The sequence below is a fragment of the Stegodyphus dumicola genome, chromosome 2, assembly GCF_044657685.1.
Source record: "Stegodyphus dumicola isolate Sdum_Otavi_A_Nest chromosome 2, ASM4465768v1".
NCBI lineage: Eukaryota > Metazoa > Arthropoda > Arachnida > Araneae > Eresidae > Stegodyphus > Stegodyphus dumicola.
The window spans coordinates 135,758,700-135,770,729 of NC_140769.1; the positions used below are offsets into that span (position 1 = coordinate 135,758,700).

The 12,030-nt window shown below is 33.8% G+C and overlaps 2 protein-coding genes across 3 annotated transcripts in view; one reads left to right on the forward strand and one right to left on the reverse strand.

The window, feature by feature from the left end:
* LOC118195308 (uncharacterized) overlaps window positions 1-12,030 on the forward strand; it is a 294,732-nt gene that overhangs the window by 195,632 nt on the left and 87,070 nt on the right. The window lies entirely within an intron of this gene.
* LOC118199623 (monocarboxylate transporter 12-B-like) overlaps window positions 1-12,030 on the reverse strand; it is a 173,923-nt gene that overhangs the window by 145,909 nt on the left and 15,984 nt on the right. Inside the window, exon 1 of one of the 2 annotated variants that reach the window (XM_085811143.1) lies at window positions 8,523-8,764. The exons of the other annotated variant lie outside the window; for it this stretch is intronic. Coding sequence (XP_085667269.1) covers window positions 8,523-8,598 — 76 coding nt within the window. The 5' untranslated portion in view covers window positions 8,599-8,764. Of the gene's footprint in view, window positions 1-8,522; window positions 8,765-12,030 lie in introns of those variants that run through there. 2 annotated transcript variants of the gene reach the window in all.

The window sequence follows — 12,030 nt, forward strand, 5'->3', positions numbered from 1 at the left end:
GTTTTCTACTTTTACCACACATACGCCTACATTTTGGTAATTTTAGATAATATCACATTGTAAACTCATTACTTCTGTTCAGGCAAGAAAAGAAAAATGCGCAATTCTCTCTCTGGGATTCGAACTCTGCACCTTTCGATTGTTAGCCGGACGTGCTTTCTAATTATACTAAGAAGGCATGCGATAAGGAGAGAAAAACTACAGGGTTTGGACAAAAATATGGAAACACCGAGATAAAAACATATTTCTGTGTAGGAAATCCGTTGGCATTCAAAACAGTTTGCAGGCTAATTGAGGTCTTATAAAGGTAGATAGAAATAGAGGTCTTGTATACTAATAAATAGAGTTCTTGTATACTTTGCAAGGAAATCTTGCACCATTCTTCCTGTAAAACGTTGGCAATTTCAGTTTACGGTGGATAGCATTGACGCAGATTTCTCTAGAAAATAACCACAAAGGCTCAATAATATTGATATCTAGTGACTACGGTGTCCATGGTAGATTAAGAAAATTATTATTTCTTAAGCTAGAACATTATTCTTTCTCTTCCCTGCAAGAACGAACTATGTGCTGTCACCTTTCTTTTAGGCTATTCTGATTTATCCGATGATGTTAAGAATTTACTCAGTTTACCTAAAATGTTCACTGACAATTTGGATGTAAACATTTGTCATTGTTAGCAGCCGCACGATCAAGATGGACTGTTAACAAATGAAAAGTTTCTTACAGAAATTAAAAATGAGATAAAATAGTTATTTTAAATTACCTCATAAATTCTCCCATGTTTGGATCAGGTCTTTTAAGCTGCTTTTTTGAAAAAATTCTATAAATTATAGAAAGAAATACCTTATTGACACCTTTGATGATTGGTTGATTACTTAATGCTTGCAAGGTTAATTTGTGTTAAGAAGGACGCTTTCATGGAGCACTTTCTGGAAAAAATACTTTCTTACGAAAACCGAATGCCCTGAAAGTTTTTAATTATTCTGGTTGGTTTGGTTTGGTTTGGTTTGTTTGATTATGGCAAAGCAGTCGAAGGCTCTCTGGCTATAGGAATTCCTTTAAAAACAAGCCTAAGGAAAACTGACTTGTATACATGTTGCTGTGGGGAAAACACTAGTTAGTCTGGAAATAGCTCAAATACTCCGCATCTAAGTGGCGTCAATTTACTTGTCATACTCAAGTCACTACGACGTCATCTAAGTGGCGTCATAGTCACTCCGCATCTAACTGGCATCATCATAAATGGCATCCTAATACCGATGAATATAGTATTCAGCAAAGCCTTAATACAGAAAAAAAATAGAGATTCGTTGAAAGTAGACAAACTCGTCGATAACTAGAAGCTTAGAAAAACTGTAATCTGAATCTAATGTTAAATATATACGCTTACCGAAAACTTTCTGAATTTCTGAAACGACAGGCAAAATCACAAATACAGAACTGTAGGATGCACTGTTTGTATACAAATCTGTTTATTCGAAAAATGGATGCAATTTTGATGCTAAGAACATTCTCAGCGAAAACTCTCTGATTGCAGTGGTTTGGTTTATTTAATTAAGACAAGGCACGCGAGGACTATCTGCCTGAGGAAAGGGATCTCTTCGTGTAGGAATTTCTGAGGAAAAATGGCTCGTATACACGTTACACATGGGGAAAAACACGAAAACGCCCATGCAGCCAGCAAGTTTGCCTGGATTCAAACTCATATCGGAACTACCAGTTTTAGAGTTTTTACCGCTCAGCCACTGGTTGGCCAGTGGAACTTCAGATCACAAACGTCCCACTTCATGAACAAATTATCTACACAAAAACCACCTCGGACAATGAAAGATGTCTTGAGTTACTAACATTCAAGTTAGCAACATATAATTTTCAAAGATGTTTTTATGAAACCTATAGCCCAATAATTAACCCTCAAGTTTAAGAAACATCATTTTAATTTTCATTGCTTAGCTCTCATTAATAAAGCCTGGCAGAAAGTGCCTTAAAAGACCACGAATTCAGCCTGGAGAGGATGTTGTTACCAGACTGGGATGCAGGCCAAGACTTAGAACACTTTAACACCTTGGATGTTTTTCTGTCTATGATATTTTGTCTCCTTCATACCCATGGGCTAGGAGGTTAACAATGAAGACGTGGAGGAATTATTAAAGAACCACAAAAATGAGCTCAACAAGAAAGCACAACAACAATTTTAGAAGCAGCAACAGAGGACTATTGTCTATTGTCGATGAAAAAAATTACTTTAGTTCTGTGATCTTAGAAATTTCTGCAAAATGAGTAAGATGCAACGTTTCCGCGTGGAGAAATCACCTCGATAAACATCAACAAGCATATTTTAACACCATTTCATGTCTCACTATAGAAACAATTTAAAACGTAGACATCAATTAACCGCAGTGGAAAAATTTGGAGTGAAACCATACGCCAGGTTAGTGAAAGAGTTTTAAGCAGTGTCGAGTGGCGCTAAGAAGACTGAGAAGGTGAAAGAAGTAACTGCGTTCATTATGTTATATTATGCAACCATATTAATCATCCACCCTTCTTAGCCACTACTGCATAGCGTGAAACATAAGATCTTTCATCCCACGCGGCTCCGCAAATAGCCAATCTGAAGAGTGTTATCATTCGGCAAAGCAAAAGATCTGAATTAGCCTATAATTGCTTGACACTGGATGATTTAAAAAGAATAAAAACTGTTATTAATAGCTCATTATTCTCAACTTATTTTTTAAAGTCTACGTTAGTGGTATTCAAATAATTATTTTTATGACGATTTGCAGCAGTATGATCATTAATAAAAGATATTTCAAACACATATTATAAGATATTTTATCCCTCTTTTCGCATGCTTTCGTAGGGTAACGGTAGCACACTCGGCGCGTATTTGAAAGTCCAGGTTCGAGTCCCGGCGAGGGCATATGCATATTTTTCACCTGCTTTAAAAAATATCTAAAGCTTCTACAGAAGTACCAAACCAATAAAGGTGGTGAATGATGGTTCTTCATCACCAGGATTTGGCGACTGGGTTCATTAAGCCCCAGAGATATAATATATAAGATATTTTTCGTGTTTCTTACTTCAGAAATCCTAATGACTCTAGAAGATTACGTATCTCAATATCAGAATCATTTGGTTTGCATTTATTTCATCTATCTTTAGCATTATTTTAATATAATTTTACATTTTTAATTGTATATGTTTGTATATAATTTTTAATTGTTAGCAATAATTGTACTTTTACAGGTTAAATTTTTTTATTGTATACTAATGAATTTATTACTAAAAGGGAAAAAAATTAAATAGGAAACTTAAATTTACATGAGTAATGTCCTCTTTTTTTTTTTTTTTTTTTTTTTGCCCTAGTGATTCTGAAATAAAAAAGTATAACGATTCTGTACCGAAATATATAATATATGGCGTTGGAAACATCTCGATTCAGTTACAATAAAACCGAAAATGCTCATCAACTTTATCGGATGGAAATAGTGTTAACTATAGTTAAATTGATACCAATCAAATTTGTTATTGAAAAACAAAATTTAAATTAAAAGTATTAAGAAATGCTTCCATTGCTTTTAAATTACTAACTTTCCTAAGAAATTACAAAGTCTCAAGACGGCATTTTGTGTCGTTTCGCTTTCTGCGTTAACTTTTCAAACTGTTGCCATCAAATATTACCGCCATATATTATATTTAAAGAAACTAAATAATGAAGAATGTGCTTGAATGCTTCTCGCACTGTGAAAAAACAACGGTACCTAGAGCCATCAAATTTTGAATAACATAGTCTTCCAACCGAACATGGGCACTTGGAGACCTGAATTTTGAGCTTCGAATTTGTTTTATTACGTATTTCAAATTTTGTAAAACTTTAACGAATTTTCAATTAACAAACTCAAGACTTCAAAGCGAGCAATGGCAACACTGTACAGAAAAAACGTTTTTATCTCCAGCGCGCAAGACTGTGTATCGGAAATTCTAAAGATATGCTGTTTTTAAATATTTTGTGATGTTGTTGTTGAATTGAATTTTATGCGGTTTAAGTACGAAAAGCAAGATATTTAATAAATAAACGTAACACACAAAACGCTAAAAAAAGCCCTTTTGGGAGTAATATAAAATCTTTTTTTTTTTTTTTTTTTTCAGAATATTTTTAAAATTAAGCCAATTCACTAGTCCTGATTTACATATCAATGGTCTAGCTTATCACTTAATATGCGTGCTGGTATCAAGCGCCGTCAGCAGTATTTTTTCTCATTTTGCATCGAACCAGAAATCTGACCTCTGAGTAAGAGTGAATGTGATCACGTGCAAGTAATAAATCATTCAGGAAATTAAAATCTCTTTACGGAAATGGAAAAAATAAAAATGATCCGCTCCAGATAAAATGTTGCAGAGTTTCGAACAAAGTATCTTTTTCACACTTTCACGTTGCTTACCACGCTATGTCAAAGCATAGGAAACGGAAAAAAAAAAAAAAAAAAAAAAAGATGTGATTTATATTTTGTTTCAAGTTCTTTTTTCAAGCCTATTTTATAGGAAACCAAACGTGGTACAAACTACCTGTGTTGACGGGCTTTAATAATTCGGCTACTTGTGGGCCACAATGAAGCATTTTTAAAAAGAAACTGGCCCCCATTTATGATACACATACGAAACACACCACGAAACTTTCATTTAATAATAAGCATTCTACTATCAGAAATAAAGTGCTTGGTAATTTTGGCGGCGAACTACCAGTGCTTGGTAATTTTAGCCCGCATAGCTACTGCCTAGCTTCGCAATTTAGATCTTGTCCCTCACCCCATGTTCAAGGAGAATGCGATTCAGTTTGTAGAGTCATTAGGTTATTTGGAAGCAAGAGCACATACAAAATGAGCAATGCCGTCGATGGGAGTCGAACCTGGATCTCTCGAATACGCGCCGATTTTGATTCGGTTACACCACGAATGCATGTAGAAAAGAGGGAGAAAATACCTTAAAAGTTTCCCTTAGAAAGTCATCTATGAAGTCATCCTTCTCCTTAGGCAGATAGCCCTGGTATACCTTGCTGTATTCAAATGAAAAAACAAATCTAATGTGGACACCACATAACTTCCTAGTACGGCCTATTAAATTATACACAGTTTTTGCTACATTTCATTTAAATTTATTTTTTCGAAGTTTTGCTCTGAGTAGCACGTACCATCGAAGTAATTTTTGCTTTGTGTATCGTAAGCAACCGAAATCACTTAACTCAGCTTTGTCCTGAGTACCGAGCACGATACTGGTCGTTTAATAGAAGCTCCGTTAGTATTTATTGCCAAGAACATGCTTTTTGAGTTTCTAATATTCTCGAGTAGAAAGACTTACTAATTAACGATAAATAGTTAATGCAGCGGCAATTTCTACTTTCACTGCTTTGATAAAAAGACTTCTTTCACTTTTAATTCTTCAATATAAGGCTCCTTTCACTTTCTCTTCTTTGTTGAAGAGGCGAAAGAAATCTCAAACACCTGATGACTGAAACCAGTATCGAGAAATTTAATTCCAACAGTTATATAGTCCTCCAATTTTATATTTATAAATATAACTTACATACTTAGAAATTATAGTATAACTAACTATACATGAATTAATTTTAAAAAAATAGTTTTACAAAATTAAATTAAACATTGACAAAACAAAGCTCAAATTTTATAAAATAACAGAATGTACAATTTCTTTTTACTTCCTTATACGAAGTAAAGGAAGTATTGTAATAGAGAAATATATGTCATATTTCAACGAAAATGTCCATTTTGACCCGAGTATATTTAGACGCTACTTTTGCTTGACATTTATACGTACGAACAGAATAAAGGACTATTTTTTACCGAAACGGATTATAAAATGGATTTAAAATGGGTTCAGAAGGAATCAAAACCGACTGATTAGAACGTTGAAAATTTGCTTGTGGGATTGCTATAACATATAACTGTGCACCTCCCTTTTCTGGAAAAGCAATCTATCGCACCAAATATATGTATATATATATATATATATATATATATATTATAGACAAAATAGTAAGGAATTCAGAACATAAGACAGAACATAAGAAAGAAATGAAATTTAAAACCAGCAAAATCCCTAAATCTCCCAATCCAAAATGTAAAAAAATAAAAAAAATCTGAAAGCTTTCAGATTTTACATTACGCCCAAAGGCCTTTTTTTTTTTTTTTTTTTTAGTTTTCTGTTTTATCTTTATTTATTAAATAAAATGTTTATATATTTATTTATTAAATATTTTATTATTATTTATTTATTTATTTATTACATAAAAGTAAAACACACTTCGCACTTCAACCATAAAATTTAATTCAATAGCAGTATAGCAAAATAATTTTAAAATGACCATAACTTTAGAATTTCCAATACACAGGCCCCTTGCGCTATAGATAAAAATATTTTCCCCGTGCAGTGTTGCCACTGCTGGCTTTCAAATCGTTGAGTTTCTTAATCAAAAACTCATAAATGCTTTAGAAAATATTCCAGTTCCTATTAATAAAACAAATTTCAGTTCCAAATTTGGGCATCCAGATGCCCATCTTCGGAGGTGGATTACGTTATTCAAAATTCTATGTACCGTTATTTTATCACAATGCGAGAAACATGCATAAATTTATGCAGATTCTTTATTATTTAATTTCTTTAAATGTAACACAGAGGGATACTATTTGGTGGCAATAGTTTGAAAAGGGAAACAACGCAGAAAGGGAATCGACGCAAAATGCCAAAACGAAATTAATAGCCCTCCTGAGCTAACGCTCCTTTGGACTAAAAAATCAACTTCGTGTTTTTAAACGAGAAGAAATCACCCACTCTCTTATTTGGCTCGGTAAACTCTGTGTTTTTATTCCTATAATATTGGTAAATTGTGCATTTTTTTACTTTAAAAGTGATTAGATTATGTAGTTTTTATGTTCCGGTTAAGACTTTATGCCTTTAGTTTACCTGCGTTCAATAGTTGTAGAATTATCAACATCTTAAAAGTGGCACGAGGGCTAACGAGGCTGTCATTTGTTAACATTTGAAACACTTAGTAGAATAGTGAATTAAGTCAGTTGGTGCACCAACTGCACAATCTTTTAGCAGGGTGAGACCAAAGGTGTAATTTCATTTTGTGTTGAACGAAAAATTGTCTTCCTGCCCGTTAGCCGAATTGCTTGTTTTCCCGTACAAACTTTAATTTTAATTGTCAAATTTGTTTTCATAACTGTTTTAACTGTATTTTGTGTTTTACGTTTCTTTGTAGCTTACAATTTCTAATGACGATGTTTTGAGTATTTATGTATTTTTGCCTTGTCGCAAAGGGAGAACTGAAATGACCAAATAAAAAATATATCTCTAATGAAATTCGAGGAAACAAGTTTAAATGAAGTGCAGTGAAAATTATGTATAGTTTAATAGGCCTTACGTACAAGGAAGTTATGTAGTGTCCACATCAGATATTTTTATTACACTGCCATTCTTCTCTATAATTTCATATGTTACGGTGAGCACATTTTTCAAATGCTCTGGGTGAACTCTTATTATTTTTCAGTAGTACAGATAGAAAATACTACCTACTACATAATACTTCCGGTAGGACTATCTGAATAGTCTACACACTTTCCTATGGACCATGAAGACTACTAAATAATTTGATTAGATAATTAACAGATACAAGTCGCGGATACAGCATATAAAAATTTTAAACTTGCCCCAATCATTCCAGTGGATGTTTGCAAAGAACTTGCCTCGTCGTTGGTTATCCGTTTTCACGAAAACTTTTTTTGATGCTAGGATCCTTGAGTTTGTTAATCAAAAATTCGTTAAAGTTTAAAAAAAAATGTATAATCGATAATAAAACAAATTCCAGATTCCAAATTTGGGCTGCCAGATGCCCATATATTAGAGTGGAGGACAACATTATTCAAAATTTGATGTCTCTAGGTATCGTTGATTTTTCACAACGCGAGAAACATACATGGAAACTCTTTACTATTTAATTTGTTTAAATATAATGCAGGGCTGTAATATTTGGAGGCAACAAGTTGAAAAGTGAAACACCATTAATAGTGAACCAACGCAATATGCCCAAACGAAACGCTCCTTTGGGCTAATAATAAATATTGTTTTTATGAAAAAGCTTTTATTTAAAATTCGTAAAGTTATTAATGAACTAAGCGGGAAAAAACAATTTATCAGATAATTTAATGACAACAATGTATTAAATAACACCCTTCACAAAATTCATCTACAATTTTATAACGCGAATAATAAATGCGTCGGCGCCTAAATATAATTGTCGAAATACATTGTCAAATGTCATAATTATTATAAATTTATCAAAATGCCTGAGTTGCTGTAAGCTTTAACCGACGGGGGAGGAAATATGAGTGCAAAGTATTAAGAGTTTTTAGGGTTAAATTGTTGGAGAAGTAATTACTATACACCCCCTAAGTCCCCCATAATGTAAGGCTGAAAAGTGTAAAGCAGAATATAAACAATACCTGGCGGTCCGATCGTAAACATTTTGGCTTGCTTTTCAACACTTCCCATAAATATTCCAACGAGGTGCTGTCTCATCAAGAGAAATGAACGAACTCCGTTCGTTTCGTCAACGAACGAGAAATAAATAATCCGAAGGTCATTAGCACAAACAAACAACAAAATCCAAACAAGGAACTATCATAGAAATAATTCGGATTGGTGAGAGCAGTATTACTTAGCACGACAAATTAATAATCCTCAAATGGTTCAGTTTCCGACTCCTTTCTGGCTCGAGTTCTTCAGCAAAAACAAAATTTAGCACCGTGTGCCAAAATCTTCGCCTTGGCAACAAAATTAACAGAAACAACACCGCCGTCGTCCGTCTTGTGGGTTCGACGAAACAGCTGGAAGTTGCGTCAGAAGTCAGAAAATTTTTGTAGGGAAGGAAAATTATTTTTGCATTCGAAACAGTCCCGCAGATTCTTTGCCGTTACTGCATTGAAGCGAAATAACAGGACAGGGCGGAATACTAATCAAGGAAAGAAACAGGCCATTCTTGTAATGTCTAGTTAGCGATCTAGTAAACTATCTGCATATTAATGTAGGCAAAATCTGCATATGCTCCTCTTTGATAACGTATACATCATTAAAACAACTTCAGTTTCATTTGTAGTAGATGGTACCTTCGGCGATACAAGTGACCCTTGAAGTACACAGGGGCTCGGGACGCCAATGTAGCAGTTCTAAATCTGCATGTGATTTTTCGCTCCAAAAATTATTAATAACGTACTTAACCAATATTCTTACTTATAATACAGACACATATGCATATATTAACACGTAGTATATGTATTTATATAAAATATATCTTGAACTTGTGCTACAAAATAAAAAAAAGAGAGTACGTCGAGTTCTTTTTTGCTTAAGTATTTAGCTACAATAAAACAGAAATGTACGACGAGTTCTTTTTGCACAAAAAAAAAAAAAAAAAAAAAGAAAGAAAAAAAGAAAAAAAAAAAAAGAAAAGAAAGGAAAAAGTAACGAGTTTCTTTTTGCTTAAGTATTTTAGCTAGAATAAAACAGAAATGTATCTTGAGTTCTTTATTTCTTAAATATTCAGCTAGAATAAAACAGAAATGCACGACGAGTTCCTTTTAGCTTAAGTATTTAGCTAGAACAAAACAGAAATGTACGTCGAGTTCTTTTTGGTTGAGTATTTAACTAGAATAAAAGAGAAATGTACGACGAGTTCTTTCTTGCTTAAGTATTTAGCTAGAATAAAATAGAAATGCACGATGAGTTCTTTTTTGCTAAAGTATTTAGCTAGAATAAAACAGAAATATACGATGAGTTCCCTTTTGCTGAAGGAAACCGGAACCGTTTGTGATGAGCAACGCAGAACTTCGAAATCTTGCATTTCTAGAAATTCGCTGTATAAGAAATGCTACATCACACATTATAAACAAGGGAAGATGTTACATTTTCTCGGGGTAACGCACTCACCATTCCACACTATCTTTTGCGACGCGCCGGTGCGAGAGGATTGTAGAGCTTGTTAATCCCTGAACAAAATCAAGTGCGGACCGATGTGTGGGAAACTTAAGAGTATGGAGAGAGCAACATTTTGAACAAGCAAATTTAAACTTTATCGTTACTGCTGTTGATTATTGCTGATGTTTAAGAGGTGTTAGAACCCAAAAATCTTTAAAAAAAATGGTGATTTCGGATTTTTGCATTTTCAAATTCTCTACACTTTTATCTTTTTTAAAAATACCACTCTTTAATCTCTACGAAAATTAGAACTGTAAAAAAATCTAGTTTTAATTTGCCATCGAATGCTTTGATAAATGAAGATTTTTACATAAAAACGCGTTTTTCTCCCAACGTGATTTTTTTATACTCGATATACCTTTTCTCAGGAACTACAGCTCACAGGTATCTAAAATTTTTATGGTTTATTTATTAGGCTTCCTAATATTTACTGAAATGAGATTTTTGTGATAAAAAAAAAAAAAAAATCATATTTTTGTGTGAGAAAAGTGCTAAATTTTACTATGCCTAACAAAATATTCTGTAAATTACTCTAAAATTCAAAATGTTTCAAACGCTTATTTGAGTATAATCAGATTAATTACACAAAAAATTTCAAGCGTATATCTACAGTAGATTTTGAGAAAAGGTACATCGAAACATGGCCAATTTAACATTGTCGGTATAATGGTTGCTGATACCTCTTAAAATAGTATGATTCGGGGGAAAAAAAATACGCAAACAGAAGCTTGGGATTTAAAATTTTCCTTTAAATGTCATTCAATGATATTATTTTGTTGGAGGCACTGAAGCAACAAAAATCAGCGTTTCAGATTTTGGTTTGGTTTTTTTTTATTTGATTACGGCAAAGCACACGAGGGCTATCTGCTAAGGGCAGGGATGCCTTTTTGAAAGACTTTCCAAGGGGAACTGGCTCGTATACATGTTACACATAGGGAAAACCATGAAAACGGCCATGCAACCAGCTCTTCGCCTGGCTTGGAACCTCGAACCGAACTACCAGTGTCGAGAGATTTTATTGCTCGGTCCTGGCGGGCCCTACACTTTCAGGACTAGTTTCGAAAGTTTGAATAAAACCATCTCCTTCAGCTGCAAGAGTGACTCCGTAATTATTTTCGAGTTGCAACATTCTTTAATTGTCGCCCAGACGGTATAGTGGTTAAGGGAGCCTACTGGGGCACTGAAGGGCCCGGATTCGAATCCCAGGAGAGGCATGGTCTTAACTGTCCGTTCCTTCAGAGATGGCACCGGTGGCCGCCTATTAGGTGCCTCCACAATAAAATGGCCGCCATTTCTGGCCTTAGGAGTGGCCACTGCTGAATAGGGAAGTGCCCGCTATTGGATTAAAAATAAAACATTCTTTAATTTGTAACTTTGTTGCAACTGGTGTGCTGAATGTACGTTTTCAAACACTAAGAATACCGTCATGAATTTTTGTATTTAGATAGGTAATTTTAGTAGAATCACAAGCGAAACTGCTGCATTTTTTTGTGTAATGTAGCGCGAGACAAATTTTAAGAGAAAGTTATGCCGGAAAAGTAAGAATACAAGGACAGGTGTATTTAACATTGAGTAAAAGGGTAAATCGGTAATTTGTATTGAAATTAAATAAATGTACTTGGCCATTACGTTAACTCTAAACGTATTTTCACACTCTTATTGTTTTCCAGTAATTTCGAGAAACAGAAAGTGCTAGAAATATCTCGCGACCGGATGAAAACTATAAAAGGCCGGAGAGAGAGCATCTGAGTTTAGTTGCTTAGTGAACTGCTGTTGTTATTGTTGCGAGTTCAGCTGAGATCAGATTAGCTCTCTTTAGATGCGATTTGCATTACATTGTGTTTAACGTTCTTAGTAGTTTGAAGCTTAACTACTGGTTATATTGTGTGATACTTGTACGAATATTTCTGCGGAAAATTCCAGAGGTCTGAAATATTTCTTTGAGAAAAACAAATTTTATTCACCTATTATCCAATA